General features: G+C 35.1%; 1 protein-coding gene across 9 annotated transcripts in view; it reads right to left on the bottom strand.

The window, feature by feature from the left end:
• TMEM232 (transmembrane protein 232) overlaps positions 1-23,844 on the bottom strand; it is a 206,212-nt gene that overhangs the window by 150,699 nt on the left and 31,669 nt on the right. For 7 of the 9 annotated variants that reach the window (XR_008300028.1, XM_053225633.1, XM_053225622.1 and 4 more), the window contains 5 exons: positions 23,324-23,429; positions 20,856-21,013; positions 16,641-16,740; positions 11,789-11,955; positions 4,342-4,496 (listed from right to left, as the gene is read on the bottom strand). Coding sequence is in view for 8 of the 9 variants with exons in the window: in XM_053225577.1 (XP_053081552.1) it covers positions 4,342-4,496; positions 11,789-11,955; positions 16,641-16,740; positions 20,856-21,013; positions 23,324-23,429 (686 nt within the window). In the remaining variant the exon portion in view is untranslated. The remainder of the gene's footprint in view (positions 1-4,341; positions 4,497-11,788; positions 11,956-16,640; positions 16,741-20,855; positions 21,014-23,323; positions 23,430-23,844) is intronic. The other 2 variants (XM_053225635.1, XM_053225600.1) reach the window with 2 other exon arrangements.

Genomic DNA, 23,844 nt, shown 5'->3' on the forward strand with positions numbered 1-23,844 from the left:
TATACCCTTGATGTATACTAAATGGTTAAACTTAGCCCAGAGGATCAAAGGATGAATTTAAAAATCCAGGAAATGAATTTGAAGAGTGAGGACCTACACTGCCATCTCAGCTCATAAAGAAGGCAGAGGACTATCGACAAAAACTTCTTTGAATGGTTTGGGTCAGACTGTCCCATGAACATTATAATTGCTGGGGTTCAGGAGATATCAGTGATCTCGACAGAAATAAAGGCCTTACAGCCTATACAAAGCAGTTGATTTTGTTTGATTCATTTCAATGCAAACACAAATACCATACCTCTGGAAAACACTTGCCCTATCTATATAATTTCAAATTGTCAAGCTTTTTTGGAATACATTCATGGAGTGCATTAAATCAGCTATTTTGCTTTGGGAGATATAATTTTATATGTTATACTACTCCACTGAAATGCCATACTGCATTTCTCAGCAGTCTTCATTGGCTAATAATTCAATTATAAACACAATTCATTATTTTCATGTTAGATTAGAATGCCTTTTGCACTGGCTTGAGCTATCTTCCCAGAGCAAATGGGGCAGTTTATAAAAGGCCAAACCGCAGGGTGGAGCATTGAGAGTATAAAGCATCATATAAAATTTAACCACATTAAATGGAAATCTGCCTTACAGCAAACTGCTTATCTGTAGCTCAGGGCAGCTCAACTTCCCAGATAAAGGCTGCTGCATGACAGCTAGGAGGGGTTCATGTAGTCTCTTTTTCTCTGCTTCTTCACCCTGTTTTATAATTTATTGTCTTTAGTGCATTTCTTCACCTTGTTTTTTTTTTTCTTTTTTTTTCCCTATCCCTTAGTGAGCAAAGAGGTTGCTCTAATTCTGCGATGCCTTCCCTGAGTCTTTTCATGGATTCCAGGCCTGCTCTTTTTTAGGCTCAGCCGAAACCATTTGTGTCAATTTCTTTCCTTTTCTATTGTATGATCTTTATAAAGGGGGCTATAAGAAGCAAGGCAGGGATCTACAATGATGAATTATTTACTGATGGATAGCATCAGAAATGGGCAGATGAGAACCACTCACTTGTATGGGCACAAGAAATTTTGCCACTATAAATCAAATTTCTTCTGATCATTCAGTTGAATGGTCTCCTTTCTGCATTTTAAATCCCTGAACATTGATTCATCATTATGGTGACTTTACTGATATGTGCGGCAAACAAAATTTTTCAGGTTACTCCTCTTAATAGTCACTTGGCATTAAATTTCAAGTGCGAAACCAAATTTATCTTCCACCAAGTGTCAAAATTCCAAGGCTACCTGGTCCAGCAAATCATGACAATGTCTTAATTTACTATCAAGGCCTGATGCCTCAATATTTGTATTTCATTCTAAATACATTGTTCATTTTCTTAATTTTTTACATGTACCCAATCTTAGGAGTATGTAAGACAAATACTCAATTTTCCCTAGAAATGGAAGGCATTTCTGCTTTGATTTTGATAATTACATCACAGTTTGTTTTGTCTTACCTGGAATAATGACTTCTTGATAGCTTTGTAGGCTATTACATAAATAAATATTTTGTAAGAAGAAAAATTAATTCTTTAATATTTGCCATAATGAGTGTTATCATTACAACAGAAAATTTGACTAACAGAAGTTAATCAAACTGCTAACTAACTTAAAAATTAATCTTTTAGGGGCTCAGAGCCTAGAGCCTGCTTCAGATTCTCTCTCTCCCTCTCTCTCTGCCCCTCCCCCACATGTGCTCTGTGTCTCTCAAAAATAAATAAATATTAAAAAATAAAAAATTAATATTTTAATGTAAATGGATTATTGTTTACTAGAGTCATCACTTTAAAAAAAACATTGAAACCTCTTTTAAAAAACCAGTAAACATAAGAAATAGAATCAAAATTATTTGCCAGTGTTTTTTAAAGCAGTTATCTTTTCCTTTTGATTTTAAGCAGTTACTATGTTTATCATTTTTTTCAATTTACCCCTCTGGTCATTCCTTATTGTCTAAACACTGCCATCCCCGCCTTCACTTGATTTTCACCATGTCTTCCCAGAAAAGGAGAAGTCAGGACAAGCATCTTCAGTGACAAGATGCTTCAGAACAGTTATCTCCCTCGTGCAGTCAGAACGAAGCGTGCTATACTGGGGCCCTAAATATGTCATTCCAGTGACGAGTAAGTTTAATAAACATGGCCTTGCTTTCTCCATCTGTAAAGTAAGAATCATTCTGTATGATCTCCAATGCCCCCAAATCTGTAAAATACTAAGTATAAAAAAATAACTACCAAGGTTCGTGGGTGACTCGGTCAGTTGAGCGTCTGACTCGCCATTTTGGCTTGGGACGTGATCTTGTAGTTTGTAGGTTCGGCCGGGTGGGACTCTGCACTGGCAGTGTGGAGTATGCTTAGGATTCTCCCTCTCTCCCACTCTCTGCCCCTCCCCAACAAAATAAATTAATAAACTTAGGAAAAAACTATCTTAAAGACTGTTAAATAACAAAATGCAAGCAAGTAAATTTGAAGGTCTAATTGGCTTATTAAATGATTCATGAATCATGAAGCACCCCATCTAGCAAGTAGAGGGGAGCTTCAAGGAGTTAGAAGGGTTTTATAGAAGGAGGGTCATTATTAGCAAAAGAAAAAGATGGGAGAAAAGCAAAGTGTCTTATTATGCTGATTATCTCATGTTTTTAGGGGAATGGAGAGGGCCTAAGTAGCAGACTCATTGGTGCAGATTGAAAAATTCCTAGCTGACCTTTTTAAGACTACATTTCCAGGAGTAGTTAAAACTTCACTTAGATTATGTATTATGCACCAGTTTGGGAACTCAGTCTAAGTGCACCATTTGGGGCCCGTGGTGTGTTTGTTTGTTTAACAAGACAAATCATAAACAAATTAAATCAATGTTGATGCAGTACAGTAAAACTGAAAATTGGGTAAAGAAACAATTTCCTGACTTTAGAATTAGCTACTCTTAACTAGCCACTTTTATTATCTCAATATTTATTTAAACTTGCTTATTTGGTAATTATTAGAATACCATATTATGGTATAGAATACCATACTTATTTGGTAATTATTAGAGTCTTCCAAGAGCTAACGTAGTTCTAGCCCCTTTTGAAAACTAAAGTGTGTATTTGAATCCCTAACAATTTATTTCCTATAGTAAGAGTGGTCTGAAAAAAATCACCATGGCTTTCAGCATAACTTACTTTATACCAGTGAGAATCTCTAATTTTTGTTGTATTTATCAGCTCTATATTAATATATACTTATTGAATACTTACATTCTATTTACATTGTAATTTTCCTATTTAAAGATATTATCCTTAGGTTTAAAACATGAAGGAATCACAATCTTTGTTAACTGCAATACTGAATGATTTCTCCCATTACAGGACAAAACAGAACAAGTTCTTGATGAAATGTCTTCTGCACTAGGCTATTTCTAGGAAATTAAACAAAATCTAAGCCATCCTCCAGAAATCTTTACTTGATCTAGGATCCCAGAAACTTCCAAATGAAACTAGGAAAACACCTTTCCTTCACAAGGAATCTTCCAGATTCTTATAATTTACATATACAAAGACCTTTGGTATAGAGCTGGAAGCCAGAGACATAAAAACAGGAACTAATTTTAAGAAAAATATATGACGATTGAATTTGCAACTTGTTACGGCATGACATTTATTATTATTATTATTATTATTATTATTATTATTATTACTATTACTATTATTCCAATAGCAATGGAAGAGGAATTCAAAACTCTGTCCTCAAATATTGAAAAGGGAAATCTCTGATCATTTGTCTCAGAAACACTCCTTTAAAATTCTTCTTTCTTCCATTGAACCCATGTCCTCTTTGGTAGTAATTTACGACTTCTTTTTCCTTCTCAAATTAATATATGTACAGGAGGAAATTAACACTTATCAGTCAAGATTTATTTTTGTTATACTTTACAAGTAAGGCATAAAGAAACAGAATTTCAGTATATTTCCTCCAAGAATAATAAACTGTGCCTCACTGCTGTTGTTTAACAACTCAAAAAATAAAGGATGTTTTAAATGTGGGGACACACTCTTTATCAATAACAAATTTCATTTGATAAAGATAAATTATGCAATGCATGCATGCAGATTAGCAAAAAAAATGAAAGATAGGAACAATTTATTGATGAAATGAACTAATACAAAATATATAAATTGCCCTAGCATTTTGGAATAGAGATCATAAATTTTTTTCATAGTCAACTAAGGTGTGATTAACATTTAAGTACAAAGGCTATTTAACATTTAAACACAAAGGTTTCTCCATGAATTACTTTGGATTTATAGAATCCCTCTTACCAGCATTTCTTTTGAAGCTGCATTTTATGAAAGATGAGATGTTCAAGCACCTTATTCAACCGAGGACTATTCTTCTGAACACATGACCAGGCAGCCACACAGTGCCAGAGCAGGTGGTTAACTTCGTGTCCTCCCTGATTAACTGGCAAATGTTCCTAGAATTAAAATATAAAAATATATCTGGAAAAGAGTTATTTGACTTGAATAAACATGAAAATATACAAATGAAAACGCATTACTTTCTTAAACTTCATGTTACACGATACAGAGCAATTTACTAAAGTACAGTTTTATAAGTACATACAGTATGGAGAAGGAAAAATAATTTTCCCTCTACCCTTCCAGGTTCCTGGATGAGACCTCCCCACCCCTGTTAATAAAAAGATTCACATGAGAAAACCAAACATAAATTTAAGAATGTGTATACATCCTGGACCCATGGGAGACACCCAGGAATCCTCTTCAAAATGGCCCAAGTCACCACTTCATATAACATCTCTAGCTAAAGACATAAAGGGGGGAGGGGCAGCTATGGAAGGTTAACAGGAAAAGTACAGTAAACAAGGGTAAGGTTGATATGCAGATTTGTCACTGCCTCTCCTCTGATAAGAGTTTCTATATATCTAGAGTCATCCTTGTCTTCCTGGTGCAGAGAGGGAGACACCTTACAAATGGAGATTTCTCTTAAAATGTAAATATCTCTTACAAAAAGAGTAACTTTTACTCAGTTTTCATAGCTTCTCCTGTGTCTGCAATTTCTTAAAAATAACCAGCCTAAAATTATCCTTATGCTAAAGAAGCATATTTGGGGGCAATGAATTTTGTTTCCCTTCAATTGTTAACCTGAACCTAATGTCTTAATTGATTTTCACATGGGTCCCTTGTGTTCAGTGACATCAGTTTTACACTACGACAGAAATCCCATAATCTCTAAGGGACAATAATTAGACAAAACTGTGCTTCTTAGACCCTATATAATTTAGTTCTCCCTGACACCCAAGGAGAAGAGGACAGGAGAAAGTCTGAACAATGTTCAAACAACAAATCAGGTTTTAAAATGTGGATTTCCACTAAGGGCCAAATATATGTGCCTAGTTAGACATGGTCAATGTCTGCTTAGTAACTATTTTAAAAGCCTACAAATTCAGGGGGGAAAAATGGGCTCTTACCTGTTATTTTTTTCTTAAAGTGCTTCCTAACAGTTTCATAGATTAATTGGTCTACTAGAGTAACTGGTACAAAGAAACCTGATTTTATTGTTAGACGTGATAAAATAGCACTCTCATTGAATTTTCGCCAACAATACTGTTTCAAATACACATCTTGTGATGTGTACACAATATCACGTGATATTTCATTCTTTAATGTATGCCCCAAAGAAACACTTAAAAAGCCTCCAAAATGCTTTATAACTCTCATTTATTATACAAACAGTAATAAATCTACAATTGAAAGGTAACTTTCATGTTAAGTACTCTTAAGTTGAAAGGCCAGAAGTTCATACACAAATTTTAAATGAAGATATTTTGAGTTTCTGGTAAACTGTTAAGTCCCATAGATATGTATTGATCTACTTTTATGTTGAGAACTCGGATGCTGGCGGTAAAAGTCATGAGTAAGATAAAGCTTCTACATAAGGCTACTGACTGTGGGGAACAACAATTCAGAAAAGCAAATGAAAACAAGCCAATGTTTAGAATATTAGAATACTCCATGAAAAGCTTTATTTTAAAGTAATATAAGACATAAGACTGAGATGTACTGACTTCAGTAAATGCACACAGTTTATCCAAGTAACTCAGTTTTCTGCCTTGCAGGAGAGCCTACCCCAAAATGGAAAATCTTATAAATGAAATTCTTTTCTCAAACTGCTCTGTCTCAGCCCGGATGCCTGACAGCCCTCCTGTTGCAAACTTATTCTGAATAAATATGTAAGTAGCTATGTGAAACCTGTGAATGGCCTGACTAATTAACGGTCAATATTTTGTGTTTTTTTTAAATCATGTACACCGCATACTTCCATAGACTATTCAGTTAAGTCAAAAATTATTGGTAACAAACTTATGCACTTATCACCAGAGACAATTCCCGAATGTCAAGATTAGACAATGAGCAAGATTTACGCTTTATTTTCAATTTTCTATGATACCATTTTCACTCATCCCTGAGAAAGAAAAAGCAGCCTCTGATGTCCAGAGCTGATTTGACAACAATATTCTTACAAGCTAGTCTGACGCTCACAGCCTGGTCATTTTGTTTTATTGCTAGATATAAACTCACAGAATATCAACCTCAGACAATATTATTCTGAGACCACGCTAAATAAATTTAAAAAAGAAAAAGACTTGGTAAATTTTTTCTAAGCACAGACAAAACTCACTGTACCACTCACAAAATACCCAATCACACATTTGCCCCTACTTTCTGACAGCATCAAATCTGCTTCTTTAGACCTTCCGCCAAATCACCCAAAGTCCAAATTCTATAGTAGGTTCAATGTAACACCTTCCTATTGCCATATCCCCTAATTCCTTGGTTATGTGTTCTCTGCAACAAATGAGGAACCCACTTAGCTTAATTGCAGGTGTCCCTGGTGGTCTTTGGCATAAGGGCATCCACATCACCAAGAGCAACTAAACCTGCCACACCCATGAATTCTCCAGATTAGTGAGGCTTATCACTTATTCTCATGCATTTTATATAGTTCAAGCATTTGCATGGAAATCTTGCTAAAGTTTCATCCTTGCTCTTTTTCAAAAGAAGAAATATATTTTCCAAACTTGAATGAATTGATATAATGATGATGATGAAGTGATTTAATACAATTACCATGTACATTATCAGTGCAGTAGGACAAGAGGGAGAAATGCTCTTGAAGATATGAGGTAGTGCAGAGTTCTCTGCCTTTACACTCAATCAGTCCTATTCAAGGTGTGGCCGGCAGATAAGTGCCATCTGCAAATGGTTAACTACAGTACAGAAATAAAGAATGCATGTTTAGAAACATTTATAACAATCTGACAGTTAATTTTAAATATTTTCAGTCTAATAAAAAAATTAATGTTCCTCTTTTTATATCTTTTTGGTTTCATTTTCAGTAATTCATTATTAATGTAGTTTACAAAATTATCAGTCTGTGATAGTTTGGAATTTTTTTTTTAAGTTGAGAGGGCCCTTTTTTTTTTAACACAGATTGTATGAGAAACACTGAGCAGTGCATTAAATGACTCCCAGAGAACTTTTTCTTTTTACCCCCTTCCCTACCTCCCTCCTTCCTCTCTTCCTTCTTTCCTTTGTCTTCTTGGCTTTATGACTCCTTCCTATAGTTCTTTTGTCTCTTCCATAGTCTAAAGCTGGGCAACTGGACCATGTTGGTTTGCAAACTGGACCCTGTACCCAGAGATCCAGCTGAGATTAAAGGAAGAGATGGGCTGCTCTCTCAAGGCTGCATACTTAAAAATGGTTCCAGCTGTGGGAACAGTGAGCAGAACATAGATTCCAAGGACAGGGAATGGGGTGAGGAGCCTCAGATTGCCCAGGGCCAGCTCGTGGGTCTACCAGTGGCCATATCCTCTTGATTATGTCCTCCAATAAGCTATCGGTTGCAGCTGTACAATACCTATTTTGAGAAGCTCACTCACAAAAGTGCTGTTAATCTACTGTTGGCTGAAATTTCAGATAACCACATCAGCTTGAATTTTATGCAAATTTGGTACACAAGCTCTGAATGTCTGACCAGGCTCTCTTTTATAACAGAAATGAGCTTTGAAGGATAGGCTGTATTGTGGCTGGTTAGAGATAGCTTTTGGAGTTTCATCCTTGCTTTCAGTCATTTGGTGCATGGTTGACATTGCCATTAAAGGACCTCTCAACACAAATGTCCTACTTCAATAATAGGACATGAATCATAAGATAATGCTCCTAATTTTAAAGAATCTGTGTCTCAATCTAACCCATTTCCTAGTAACCATGTACGGTTACACTATAGCACAAAATGTCCCAAATTTGATAGTGCCTTTGGCTTGCTAGTACATTAAAGGATGAGATTGCTAACCACATGTGAATGTAAATGCTGTGTGCTTCTTAGTTTTTAGAAAACGATCTGTACTTTAGGATAGCTACAACTATTTAGTAAAGGGTCTACTGCATTTCGGTTGCGTTTTAATCTACCATCTCCAAAACACTATGTTGTTATTATCATGTGACAATTGTACTCAGCAAATTCGGCTCTGCTAGTGAGCAAAAGACAGAGAACTCAATCCTGTGTTCTGGCTCTGCATGCCACAGAGCTAGTTAAAGTGCACCATTTGTCAAAGTCAATGGGAACCTTGCGTCTGAATCAGCTTAAAAGGACATTAAAAGGAGAAATGGGCTCTAGAAGCAGGGAGGGGAAATTTCCTATTGTTATATAGTGTATATAATACACTTCTATACTCTTATATAGTGTATATAATGTGTATATCCTACAGAATTCTTTATTTTTCAGCAGTGTTATAGTAGTACTTGGAAAACAAATTAAATATGCTTTTTCTCCGATGCTCATAAACATATTAAAAACAAAATATGTTGCAGTGACCAAAATATGCTGGCATGGACCTTTCAGCATTATTGGAAGATGAGGGCTGTCTATTATGGTGTGCCAATAACAAAGAAGGGAGAGGGTCGAATACAGATGTATTGTTTATATTCCCTTTTCCTCTCCGTTTCCCAGGTCTTCTCGCAGTAGGTGAGAGAGATGGGTATTGAATGGCTAAGTACTCAACTGAACTGGAGGGGCTGACTTAGACAAAGCTACACTGAAGACACTGGGCTGAAACTGGGGAGCAATGTTCAAACGTGCAATCAAGCACTGAATCAGTTAGCTGAACCAGAAGTTGTAGTAGCACTGTGGCTACACTACCTTTTCTATTCTTTATATGGCGTGGCACTGGGAGGGGGTAAAAGGAGGGAATAAATCTGACAGGCTAAAAGCTGTTCTAATGCCCTCACAGAATCACAGTTATAGAGCTGAGATAGAACATAGAAAAGATTGAAACAAAGCTCTTTGTTCTCTGTTGAAAAAGGAACAAAGACTTAGTGACTTGTCCCACTCTCAGCAGTTAACATTCTTTTCATGTGTTAACACCTTGCTCCTTCCAGCTCAGTCAAAGCTGTACCAGTGGTAAGCTTCCATTTCCTTGTGGCATTTGTGCACCAAGAGTGGCAAGAACAGATAGGTTCTTAAAGAGAAGCAGAATCAACATTGAAGGTTGCCTCTTCATAACCAGAACACTCATATTGTCAAGATTTCACAATATCTTATTTTTTTAAGCAAAAACACTCAAATCACTCCATTAAGCACAACTAACCACATTGTAAAACAATTATTTAATCAGCATAATCATGCCCTTAGATGAAAATTATTGTATTTAACTGCCTAAATTAAAGTGAATTCCTAAATACAATGTTCAGTGATCATTGTTTACATTTTCATGGCACTCACTAATTTACAAGGCACATCTTCACAACTCCATAGATTAGAGTGAATATGATGATGATGGTGGTGGTGGTGATGGTGTTGATGGTGACGATGTCTTGTTTAAAGATAAGCATTTGGGAGTTTAGAGAACCCAACGGACCTCGTCTGAATCAGTCAGTTGCTAGCAGGTCTTAACTCTTCATGATCAGTGTTCTTACAGTTGTTCCATATCTTAGATTATATATTTATTGTTAAAACATTTTTAAACTTAAAAACAAGATCCCTTTTGTTCATGAAGTAATTGGTGTTCATTAGTAATTATAACCAAAAGGTTCAAATTACTTAGCATATGTCACTCTATGTCAATGATGGAACACTAAAGCTAGAATGATGATATAGATGTGGTTAAATATGTTTCCTTTAATACTTATATTTTACTTGATTTTAGAAAGGGCCCAAGGGAGGCACATGGGTGGCTCAGCTGGATGAGCGTCCTACTCTGGATTTTGGCCCAGGTCATGATGTCTCAGTTCATGAGTTCAAGCCCCATATATGGCCCATGCTGGCAGTATGGAGCCTGCTTGGGATTCTCTCTCTCTCTCTCTCTCTCTCTCTCTCTCTCTCTCTCTCCCCCTTCCCAGCTTGCTCTCTCTCTCTTAAAGTAAATACATAAACTTTAAACACACACACACACACACACACACACACACACACACGCACGCACACACACACATACACACATTTAGAAAGGGCCGAAGGGAGGGGCACCTGGGTGACTCAGTCAGTTTAGTGTCTGACATTTGATTTCAGCTCAGGTCATTATTTCACGGTTCCTGAGATCGAGTACCACATCAGCCTCTGCACTGACAGTGGGAAGCCTGCTCGGAAGTCTCTTTCTCCCTCTGTCTCTGCTCCTCCTGTGTGAGCATGTACCTGCACACGGACACACACACACATACACACTCTAAATAAATAAACAAACAAACTTTACTCTCTTAAGAAACAAAAACAAATACAAACAAACAAAAATTTAGAAAGGGCCCAAGGGAAGCATGGGAAAATTGTAAGGCAACTATTTGAAAAAATAGTCTTTCTCAAAAATTTTTAGTGGTTTCAACTTCCCTTATGTTAAACATATTTTTTCCTTTTTAAGAAATTATTAGAAAAACAAATTTTCTGTTTGTAAACTATGAAATAATAAGTCTATACAACAAAAAATAAAATAACAAAAGAATCAAGGTTTTAAAGTGTTCACTGCTTTCTTTTGGAGTATATGTGAGAAAAGGAAATATATTATGAGCCCCAGAGATTGAAGTTTGTCTTCTGACGTACATCAGCCTATAACATATATGAACAAATTATATGGTTCACTGTAGTTCTGTTGGCATAATACATAGTTTATTACAGACCAAGCAATTATATGATTGGGATAGTTTTCTCTAATGTTAATCACTAATGTCCGAGTTAGAAATTAAAAGAAAATTTTTCATATTTTCATATTTTCATAGGAATTATTTTATTTCCTCAATTTTGAACCATTTAAAAACATTTCAATTGATTTAAATAGCACTTTAAACGTTATTACATATGAATTACGGCAGCATAAAATACTACAAATGCTCTCATTAATAGCCTGTACTTTATGTGCTTTCCTTTTAATGTAAATGTAATATCTTAAAATCCTCATTATAAGTTAATCTAAATTGGGGTGCAATTTCCAATTAAATTGCTGAGATGGTATCTATAAGGAAAAAGGCATTATGACACTACTCTATTTAAAGTAGTGGTGCTGCATATTGATGCCTACTAATCTTATTAACTACATTTCCCCTGTCCAGGAAATGTGCATATGGTTTAGTGTTTTTGCTGTTCATTCCTCTCCCCGGCCCCACCTCCAGCTAAACTCATCTTCTGCAATGTTACTGTATTGGCACGCACAATTATTTCATCATATGTTATCTGATTCATTACACACTAGGATATACTCACCATATCCGAATCTATGTTCTTATAGCTTTTCTTGTTTTCGACAGGGTTAAAAATTGATCCAGAAGGGAGTTCTCTTTTACATATTATTTCCATGGTTTTCAGAATGAATTGCATATTTGACAAGATGTTTGGATACTTGTAATATGACCCTCCAGAGAAAGAAAGTGCTATTGTAAGAAAAATAATTTGTGATAATTATGTCATTAATATCTTGCATTATGTTTCATTTTGTTTCAGTTACTAAAATATAATGAAACTTAGTATGTAGATGATGAAACTGCTATCCATTTCCGAATCTCTTCAAGATTTCTAATGTTATGTATGACCCCTGGTGGTATAATAGAAAACTGCAAGGTAAATAATTAATACATAACAGTTTATAATTCAGAACAGCAATTGGTATAATGGTTGAACACCTAATTAAGTACAGTTACTGTACAACAATGCTTTGAAATTTCCAGGTGAAAATAAATACATTTATAACATATACTCTATTCATAATGGATACTTTGAAACTGTAATCCTACAAACAAACCAAGTCATTGCTTTTAACCCTACATTCTCCAGTTTTATTTCTTTTCAAGATGTTATTCTTGTTGATTTCTTAGAAAATATATTTTAAATACGGCAACAATTACTATCATTTAACATAACACTATGTTGGTATTTAACAGAACCATATTTATGCTGTTCTTTTTATAAACTTCTGGACAATTCTTGAGTTTCAATCTACGGAGAGTGAAAAAATTAGTAACAACTACTCTTCTACTGGGTGCCTACATAAATAAGAAGCAGTTCCTAATGGCCCCAGGTAGAAATCATTCTATTGTTGAAGACAAAGATGTAGCATATGTAAGGCTCTACTTAACAGTATTTGAGAGCAGGGCAAAATCTGGGGCTTTTATCCTTATATGGAACAAAGATGTTGGTTTTCTCAGGATATATCTACAAGAACAAGCTAATGTGATAAATTGAGGTTTTATGCAAATGATTTTTCAAAATTTATTTGCCACCATCATCTGATTATTTGTTGAGTCACTATGCTGAACACAGTGAGGAGCTGAAAGAGGATTTATAATGTATGAAGAAATCAAAACAAGTTGCACTCTAGCCAGGAATTCTTGCTCTGCTAGTCTACAATCTTACTTTGGCTTTATGCCCTGTCCAAATTGGTAGTAGTGGTGCATACTGGTCACTCTCCAAAGCACTTCCACCATTACCTTCTATTCCCTCCTCCATGACTTTTTCCACAAATATCCCCTTTCTTGTATCTCGAGTCTCTTAATCTCTTACCCTACAATGCACTAGTCTTTTCCACTTTTGACTTTTTTTTAAATTCAATCCACTTAAACTAAAAAGTTAATTTAAAATTTTAAAAAAGAAAACCAAAGCAGGGGGCATCACAATCCCGGACTTCAAGCTATACCACAAAGCTGTAATCATCAAGACAGTATGGGACTGGCATAAGAACAGACACTCAGATCAATGGAACAGAATAGAGAACCCAGAAATGGACCCACAAACGTATGGCCAACTAATCTTTGACAAAGCAGGAAAGAATATCCAATGGAATAAAGACAGTCTCTTCAGCAAGTGGTGCTGGGAAAACTGGACAGCGACATGCAGAAGAATGAACCTGGACCACTTTCTTACACCATGCACACAAACTCAAAATGGATGAAAGACCTAAATGTAAGACAGGAAGCCATCAAAATCCTCAAGGAGAAAGCAGGCAAAAACCTCTTCGATCTTGCCCGCAGCAATTTCTTATTCAACATGTCTCCAGAGGCAAGGGAAACAAAAGCAAAAAGCAACTACTGGGACCTCATCAAAATAAAGAGCTTCTGCACTGTGAAGGAAACAATCAGCAAAACTAAAAGGCAACCGACAGAATGGGAGAGGATATTTGCAAATGACATATCATATACAGGGTCAGTATCCAAAATCTATAAGAACTGCTCAGACTCAACACCCAAAAAACAAATAATCCAGTGAAGAAATGGGCAAAAGACATGAGTCTTTTGGAGTAGACACTTCTCCAAAGAAGTAGACACTTCTCCAAAGAAGACATCCAGATGGCCAACCGACATGTGAAAAAATGCTCAACATCACTCATCATCAGGGAAATACAAATCAAAACCACAATGAGATACCACCTTACACCTGTCAGAATGGCTAACATGAACAATTCAGGCAACAACAGATGTAGGCGAGGATGAGGAGAAAGAGGATCTCTTTTGCATTGTTGGTGGGAATGCAAGCTGGTGCAGCCACTCTGGAAAACAGTATGGAAGTTCCTCAGAAAACTAAAACTAGAACTACCCTACGACCCAGCAATTGCACTACTAGGCATTTATCCACGGGATACAGGTGTGCTGTTTGGAAGGGACGCATGCACCCCTATGTTTATAGCAGCACTATCAACAATAGCCAAAGTATGGAAAGAGCCCAAATGTCCATCGATGGATGAATGGATAAAGAAAATGTGGTGTGTATATACAATGGAGTATTACTTGGCAATCAAAAAGAATGAAATCTTGCCATTTGCAACTACGTGGATGGAACTGGAGGGCATTATGCTAAGTGAAACTAGTCAGAGAAAGACAAAAATCATATGACTTCACTCATATGAGGACTTTAAGAGACAAAACAGATGCGCATAAGGGAAGGGAAACAAAAATAATATAAAAACAGGGAGGGGGACAAAACATAAGAGACTCATAAATATGGAGAACAAACTTAGGGTTGCTGGAGGGATGATGGGCTAAATGGGTAAGGGGCATTAAGGAATCTACTCCTGAAATCATTGTTTCACTATATGCTAACTAATTTGAATGTAAATTTTAAAAAATAAAGTTAAATTATAAAATAAAAGAATTTTTTAAAGTTTTTTGGAAAGATTAATTGATAAGACTCACCAAGGAAAAAAAAAGAGGACTCAAATAAGTAAAATCATAACTAAAAGTAGATGCTACTATAGAAATGCAAAGGATCCTAAGAGACTACTATGAACAATTATATACCAGCAAGTTAGATAAGGTAGGAGAAATGGATAAATTCCTACGACCATATAACTTACCAAGATTGAATCAAGATGAAAGAGAAAATATAAACAAAGTGATTATTGACAAGGAAATTGAATCAGTAATCAAAAACCTCCCAACAAAGACCAGACAGCTTCACTGATGAATTCTATCAAATATTTAAAAAGAATACAAATCCTTCTCAAACTCTTCCAAAACATATGGAAGAGAAAGGAACTCTTCTAAACTCATTTTACAAGGCCAACATTACCCTACCAAAATCAGACAAGGATGCCACAAGAAAAAAAAATGACAGGCCAATATCCATGATGAACATATATCCACAAATCCTCAAAAAAATATTAGCAAATCAAATTCATCAATATATTAAAAGGATCACACACCATGATCGAGTGGGATTTATTCCAGAGATATAAAGATGGTACAACATCCTCAGATCAGTCAATGTGATACACCAGGGTAACAAAATGAAGGCTAAAAATCATATGATCATTTCAATAAATGCAGAAATCATTGGACGAAATTCAACATCTATTTATGATTTTTAAAACTCTCAACAAAGCCAGTATAGAGGGAATGTAACTCAACATAATAAAGGCCACATATGACAAGGCCACAGTTAACATCATATTTATAAAAGGCATCCAAATTGGAAAGGAAGAAGTGAAACTGTCTTTTGTTTTTTCATCCAAACTATTGACATATTTCTCTTTCTTTTATAGCTAACTTTTTGTAATAGTTCACTATCTCTGTCTCATGCTTAAACTTTCCCTTCACTCTTTATTTACCTGCAATCTGAATTTTGCTTCCACCTCTCCACTGGGAATGCTCCCAAGATCAACAGTGACTTTATGCTTACAGAAAGCCATCAACTTTCAGACTTCCTACCATTTAATACTTCAATAGCTCTTCATAATGTTGATCTTCTTGAACCTCCCCTCTTTGGATTTCTGTCATCACTCCCTCTTATTTCCCTTCACTAACATATGTCACCCCAATAATTTATTAAATGTTTATGTTCCCCAAGCCTATTCCTAGAATTGATTTCCCACTACCACCACCTCCCACCCCCCAGGTTATTTCAGCCTTGTTAACATGGATGACTGTCAAATCGTGTACGTTAATATCCAAGAAATAAGTGAATTCCAGACTTCGTTTATTTCCCTTGTTCCAAGTCTACATTTCCAACTGCTCACTGGGTATATACACCTGAGTGACCTTTAAAACTCAATATGTCCAGTGTTTCTCCAAATGTTTTTCAGTTTAGAATACCATTATCTTGACTCTATTTGTCAATATGTAAAATTTAAGATTCCTCCTGAATTCCTCATTTTCCCTTATATACAGTCTAGATCCAATTGATCACCCAATCCACTCTCTTTTTTTCCTAAACATTTTCCAAAACAATTTTACTCTATTTCATTCCCATTTTCAAAGTTCATAATCTTTAATATCTCCTGCCCAACTAATGTCATAGCTAACTGATGTCCTGTATCCACTCTCTCTTTACTCCAGTTCAGCATCTACATTGCCACCAATGTTACCTTACTAAAATATAAAATTAACTTTCTTGAAATCTGGAAAGGTAGACATGATTACAGATGAGGAAACTGAGTCACAGACAAGGTCATATATTTAAGTAGGAAAGTTAAAACCCATGCAATCTGGCCCAGAAGCTGTGTTCTGCAAAACTGTACCTATTATCTTTCATGAAAAATAAAATACAGCTTATGTTCTTTATAGTGATAGTCTGAGGTTCTCAAACTATAACATAAAACATCAAGTATAGAAAATAAAAGATAGTCTACCGTATAAATATGGTTGAAGCCTAAGTAAATGTTGTTTAAAAGTTCCTAGGTGACCATGCAGGAAATATATAAAAAGTCGTAAAAAGACCAAATAGCCAATCTGTCAAAAGAAAAAGAAAAAAGTATTTTTGTGCTGCATCAATAAATGTGTAAAAACTATGAGGAAAATAAACCATTTTATTGTTACATTTGCTTTGATGAAACAATTTCAGACTCACTTGAGATTATGTGCTTTTGAAATAACTTTAAGACATTTATATCAAGATTGAAAGACTGGTTCAGCCAAAAACCTTTTATAAATCATCTCTACATTATATATAATGACCAGTACTGACTGCTATTCTGTTCTATGTCCTATAGAACAGTATTTTTCAAATCACAAGTCATGCCCCTTAACTGAGTCATGAAATCAACTGAGAGGGGATTTTTAAACAAAATAAAAGAGAAGAGAAAATATCATAGTACATTGCACAGTTCAGTATATAAATCAGTGAGTATTACGTGTGTGCTGGGTTGCAATGCAGAAGATATTTCTTCCCATGAGTCTCAGCCAAAACAGTTTTAAACACATTTCTTTAGATAATTTTGAGAAATGTTCTGCTGGTGCATACTATGCTACCCTAAGATCCCAATTCCCCTATGAAGAAAAAGTCATTGCTGAATAAACACTGCCCTCTTACCTCCATCAAGTTTCCTGTAGAGCAAGTTTGTTTGACATTGAACATGGAAAATGGAATATCTGCAAAAATATATGATATGCAAGTTTTCACAGAAAATGAGAGAAAACCCCCACAAATGATAGAAATAAATGGAACACAAATTCCTTAACTGATAATCAAAAGATTTGGGGAAAAAAAACAAATAAAACAGTATCACTGTCAAGATATAGATAGTCCAAATCAAATCCTCTTAATAGTGATGCAGGCTAGTGTCAGATCCACATGTAAAAAAATAATAATAAAATAAAAAGGATGAATCTACCCAGTGGCAGTGATTCAACCAAGACAGTTTAACAAATAAGTGGCAACACTGGGTTTTGAACCCAAGACTATGTGTTGCACCAAAAGTCATGAACTTTCTGTTACAGCTGTGATTTCCAAATACTTTTATCACAAAATTCTATTGATAAAATAAATTCTGAGAATGCACCATCAGTATTTATATATGTATCTATAAATTACGAACATGCACCGTCTATAGACTTAAAAAAAGAAAAAGAAAATGTGTATAAAGCATACCCAAGAAATCTCTTCATATAGACCATTTGATATAGTACTGTACTTCTCTAAGAGATTGAAGTTAGATGGGAAGTGGAAATTGTCAAATCATTTAAAAAAATATTGCAGCATTCTAAGTGGGAGTATTAAAATCAAAATACCTATTGTTATAGACGTTGAATGAAAAAATAAGAAGAAGGGGAATAATTTGCAAGGAATTAGAGATGGATATTGAAAGGAAAATTAATGTTCAAAAATTTCATGTCGGAGAAAATCGAAAAATTCATGAAAAACAGATCAGCTTGAATAATCACTGTATTTTACCCCAATTTGGTTATGAGTTTCACCTGACCCTGGGCTATCCCTAGTAATAACTATGCTTGGCAAAATGATTTGAAAAGCTTTCATCTATAATATTATAAAAGGCTAAATTTTTATTTAAAAATCTGCCTTTCTATACATCTAGAACATTCTGGGACCTTCTGTGCATCTTTCCTCATGTCTCATTTGTGTACATATTCTTTCTGTAGCTTGACAGCTTGAACTTTGCCTCCTAGGCTGAATCTCTCTGCTTGTCATTTTTCTCATTCCTAGCCCTCCCATCTTTCCTTCCTTTATTCTTTATTCCCCTTCTTTCCTTCTCTTTCCATCACTTCTTCTCTTCATTACTCTGATTCTGTTATCTAACTACAAAATAGAAATACTGAATAATATTGATTATGTGTTATATTTTAATAGTTGGTTATGTGTTCCATGTTTTTTATAGAAGGTTGAAGAACACTTTATATTTATGTCTAAACTATATTAAACTATTGTTCCTTATATGTTATTCTCCACACTTCAGTGGTAGACTTTGATACTTCAGATGATTCTACACACATAGATGAATAACAAGGAAAGAATGCACACAAAATCTGAAAGTAAATAATATTATGGTATCAAATATTTCTAGTACTTCCCAACACTGGGCCAAATATTACTGAACAACAAAATGGTGCATATGAAGGTGGGTGATGCTTTCTGGCAATACCTTTCAGTATAGCATACTGTCAAAGAAAAGAGATCAAAAGAGAGGTTTCCAACTGACCGTCAGATATATAATGAAAATTCTACAAAGGGAGAGGAGTATATCTGAAATGGCTTCTTGCCTGAAATCAAAGGTATTTATAGAGCATGCTTATTTCCACTATCTCATTTATATTATCTAGAAGAATAAGGAGTAAGCTTTAAAATTTGCAAATCTGAGAGGCAAGGTAAATGTATAGCATTATGACTGACAGTCCAATGGACTCTGGGGTTCAAAACCTTCTCTGCTGAGACCTTGAATAATTCACTTAGACTCTCTATGCCACAGTCTGTAAAATAATGGCTAACAATAGCATCTATCTTTTAAAATTGTTTTAAAGATTAAATAAGTTAATATGTCTAATACATCTGAAGTGCTGATCATTGTTCAAGTTCTGTGCAAGTGTTCACAGCTGCTTTATGAACCTGTGCAAATTGTCTAAACTGTCAGATGAAAAGATATAGGAATCTTTTTAAAATTAAATGACATAGTATATATAAATTATAAGCAATTTGTACAATGGCTAAAACTTTATTTTATACTCATTTATTGCTATCAGAAATATAAAAGGCAACGAACGGAATATGTCCCTAAAGGGGATGAGAAGAAAAAGGAAGAAAAGCCAGACTTGCTCTATGTTTCTCCTTCCATTCTTTTTCCATTATAAAATATGTACAGATGTAGATATCTTTTTAAATCTCTTCAATAATTACATAATCTTTTCTATATCTCCATAATGGACAGTTTTGGGAACAGAGGAAAAAGAAAGAAGATAAAGTCATCATAATCTTACCACCCAAAGAGCGCCATTGGTAAAATCTTGTCTCTCTTCTCCCAGCCCCTCTATGCAAAGCTTCGATTCTTTGCACATCCAATTTCTATTATGTGTTCTCTGAATCTCGCCTGGTCTCTTTAAGTCTTTTACCCCCAAACATGTCTGAGAGGATCTAGGCTTGATTTCTAAGGACTGAAACATCATATCTTCTAAAAATGCCCTGGCTAATTCATTAATATTTTCATGGTTGATTTCTACAGTTCACAGTCAAAACTGAATAAGAAATTATTTTTGCAATAAATAATAATAATTTTTGCAAGTAATTCTTAAAATATCATATTTTAAGAGTATGTATTTATTAAGAATTTTTTCTCCCAGGGACTCCAGAGTGGCTTAGTCAGTTAAGCGTCCGACTTCGGCTCAGGTCATGATCTCGCAGCCGGTGAGTTCGAGCCCCACATCAGGCTCTGTGCTGACAGCGCAGAGCCTGGATCCTGCTTCAGATTCTGTGTCTGCCCCTCCCATGCTCATGTTCTGTCTCTCTCTGTCTCTCAATAACAAATAAAATTCAAAAATTAAAAAAAAGAATTTTTTCTCCTAGTTTTTCTTTATCTTCTTTGCAATAAAACTACCAGTTAAGCTAAGTGTTTTTGACTAATAATAAATTTTACAGCAGGCAACCAGCATCATCACAGGGAGTAGACCCATATGACATCCAGGACCTTATGAAACATGAACCACATGAAGATAGTTTCCCATCTGATGGCTCTAAATGACACAGAATACTGAGAGAACAATTCGCCTTCTCAAATTGGGCAACTATTTAAGGTTGTCAACATTTTAAAATGGAAAGAGGTATTTAAAAATTCTTAAAATAGAAAGGAAAAAAGCTATATATATTTAGACATAAATTAAACTTGATTTTAATTATTATTTTCTTACATAGTTGGTGAACTTATATGTCCTCAAACTATCTCCATTTGGATATCAAGTAATAATGTATTATCCACATTTAGAAAAGATTAAAATAAATTAACAAACAAAAGAATATTCCATAATGAAACCAAATGGCCTGTTTAGGTCCTAAAACAGGTGTCATGTGACCTCATGCAGTATGTGTAGCAATTAAAACACATTAAAAATATTTTAAAACATACCTTTGCCAGCTTTATTTCAATTGAATATAAGTATGCCTTTTGGAATGCATCACAACAGAGTCTATATAAAACTGATTCCGCAACAAAAAATAATGCAGGCAGATGATCATAATCAAAGGAAGCATGGTCCAGGGAAGCATAAAGCATATTTAAAGCTTCTGAAATATTAAAAGTTGGAAACATCATAATTCATAAGTAATGCTGTTTGCATGCTACAATTAAGTTTTACAATTAACTATTTGCTGTCACCAAAGCCAGATTGTGGTTTTAAAATATTTACAAATTCTTTGACACCCCTCCCATCAAGAGGTGAAGTCTACACCCCTTTCCCCTTTCCACCCCTTTTATTTCATTTATTGAACCTGAGTAGGTCTTGTGACTGCTTCAACCAATAGAATGCAGCAGAAGTGACACTGCATGATATTCAAACCGAGATCAGAAAAGGCAATACAGCTGCCACTCCGATCTCTTTCTCAAGATGCTAGCTTTTGAACCCTAAGCAGCCATGTATGAAGTCTTAATTACTCAGAAGTCACTAAGCTAGAGAGACTACAGAGATAGAGATAGAAGAGAGACAGAGAAATGCCCAAGGAGCTCCAGCTGTTCCAGCCAACACAAAGTAGATCGCCAGGCCACACAAATGATGGTGGAGAAATGGGACAGAACTGGATAACAGAAGACAGTGCTAAAGATAAGTACTATAAAGAGTGAAAAACTAGAAAATCAAGGCAGAGGAAGTAAGACCCAGGGGAGATGAGTGAGGAAGAATATCAAGCTAAGGCCCCAGAGAAATTACACCTCAAATTATTACAAAGATTTTGAAGAGCCGTCATGTAAATATCTGAAAAGAACAGCAAATGCAGGGACTTGAGGAAAAAGCCCTGACACATCCAAGGAATAAGAAGGAGAACAGTACAGCTGGAACAGAATGAATAAGTAGGGAAGGCAGCCAGGAGCCAGATCATAACGAACCTTGTAGTTGGGGCTTGTTTTAAGTGTAATCAAAAGGCACTAGAAATGATTTAAGCTTTGGAATGGTCACCGCTGCATGGAAAGTGGATGGACTATAGAATGAGGAGCAGACAAGAGACAAGACAGGTATGGAGGGTTTTCAGTTGTGGAGCTGGTAAGACAAATTCATACTTAGGTTTTTTATTTGGAGTTCAATATCTTGATGAGTGAAAAAGCTTTTGACTGCGTGTAACAGGAAATATAAAGACATGTCTTCAAAATAAATATGTTCATTATTTCCCAAGATCGTAGTTGGAAATACTGTAGGGCTGGCTCATCTAACTGCCCTGGGTATGTATTTTTCTTTCACCTTCCAGTTTCTCTGATATACATGCTGACTGTGATGACCACACAAGCTCCATGCATTATTTTCTTACCAACTCATTTAGAGAGGAATCAAAAGGTATAAGAAAGGAAGAAGTGCTTTCTCCCCAGGCATATTTTTTCAAAAGCAATTCAACAAAAAGTACTCCAAATAGACCTATTTTTTATATCTCTGGTCAGGACCAGGTCACGTGACCACTCCTAATCAGGTCATATAATCACTTGGAAGCAAAAGAGAATGGCCATGATTAGTTTAGATCAACTATGACTTCCCCCGGATGCCCAGGCTGGGAAGCGCCAGTCTTCTGAATCACGTGACTGAAGGATACCTGAACAAAACAGGTTTAATGGACAAAGAAAAGCAAGCAGCTGCTGGTTGCTGATAAGCTAGGGTTGTTTACTTCAATATCATTTAAAAATTTAGTATAGGTCAGGCTGTGGATAGCACTGTGATGAAGTGCCATATAGGTAGGTTAAATACAAAATTGTTCTTACTCTTCCTGTTGCTTGAAAAGTCCCAGATAGCACTACAAAACCCAATTTACATAGGAAAATACTCTCTGACCTCATATGGTTAACATTTTAAAACTCATTGTAAAAGGCATACACATAAAATTTAGGATAACGATAGGAGGAATTTTACCTCCTTAAAAATAGTGTTTTTTAATTTCTTTTTTAGATTGGTTGGAGGATGGCTTAAAAGGAGACATATAAATGAGAAGTGATAAATGAAAAGGTAATGAGTAAAATGGCTGTTTAAAATAAGTGAAAAACAAACAACCATTTGGCTAACGTCTTATGAGTAAGAACTATAAAAGTCCAAAACAAGTTTCTCTAAAGTATAGTGCCTATTGTAACTCAAAATCACTAAATGACATTTTATATTACTTTTTAATTAGCCAGAGCAAAAGTTTCTAAAACACTTTTGTAATTAAAATGTTGAACAAATTCATGAATTCAAAATTACAAAAGGAGCTTTCCTAATGAAACATTACCAGATATTTTGATACAGAAAGGCAAATTTTCCTTGGCTCCTGCATAGTTTTCAAATGTTAAAGTTCACAAATTATACCTTCTCTGCTAATCTAGAAAACACTTGAGGTAACTAAAAAGAGCTTAGTTAGAGCACATACCATCTTGGATTTCTCCTTTGCATTGAGCCAGATATATTACTTCCGTCCATGCAGTAGGAAGATGAACATGCTTCCCAGAGCCCAAGGTTTTGAGACCCAATTTTCTCTGTTATGGGAAAGCATGAAAAAAGGCAAACCAAAATGTACAGCTTCTTACAAATTTATGTGTTTATTTAATTATACTCTGAAGGTCACTCTAGGAGGCTATGCTCTACAACCAGAGATGTATAAAACTTTTTGTTTTGCTTTTCTTATTTTTATTTTTTGACATTTTCTGTAAATTGTTATTAATGCTAAAATGTAAGGAACGTTTGCTAATATTCTGAGTTATGTTATTAGTTATTTCTATGGGAAATAACAACCACCACCACAACAAAAAAGATGGCTTAATTTATGCTTCAATTTTGTGCAACTTTTATTGCATGATTTTTTTTTTGTATTAAAGCAAAATCATAGGTATATTAGTTTCTTCCAAACAAACTGGATCTAATGTAAGAAAAGTAAAACAAAGACTTATTTCA

The sequence above is a fragment of the Acinonyx jubatus genome, chromosome A1 (genome assembly GCF_027475565.1).
Source record: "Acinonyx jubatus isolate Ajub_Pintada_27869175 chromosome A1, VMU_Ajub_asm_v1.0, whole genome shotgun sequence".
NCBI classification, from domain to species: Eukaryota; Metazoa; Chordata; class Mammalia; order Carnivora; family Felidae; genus Acinonyx; species Acinonyx jubatus.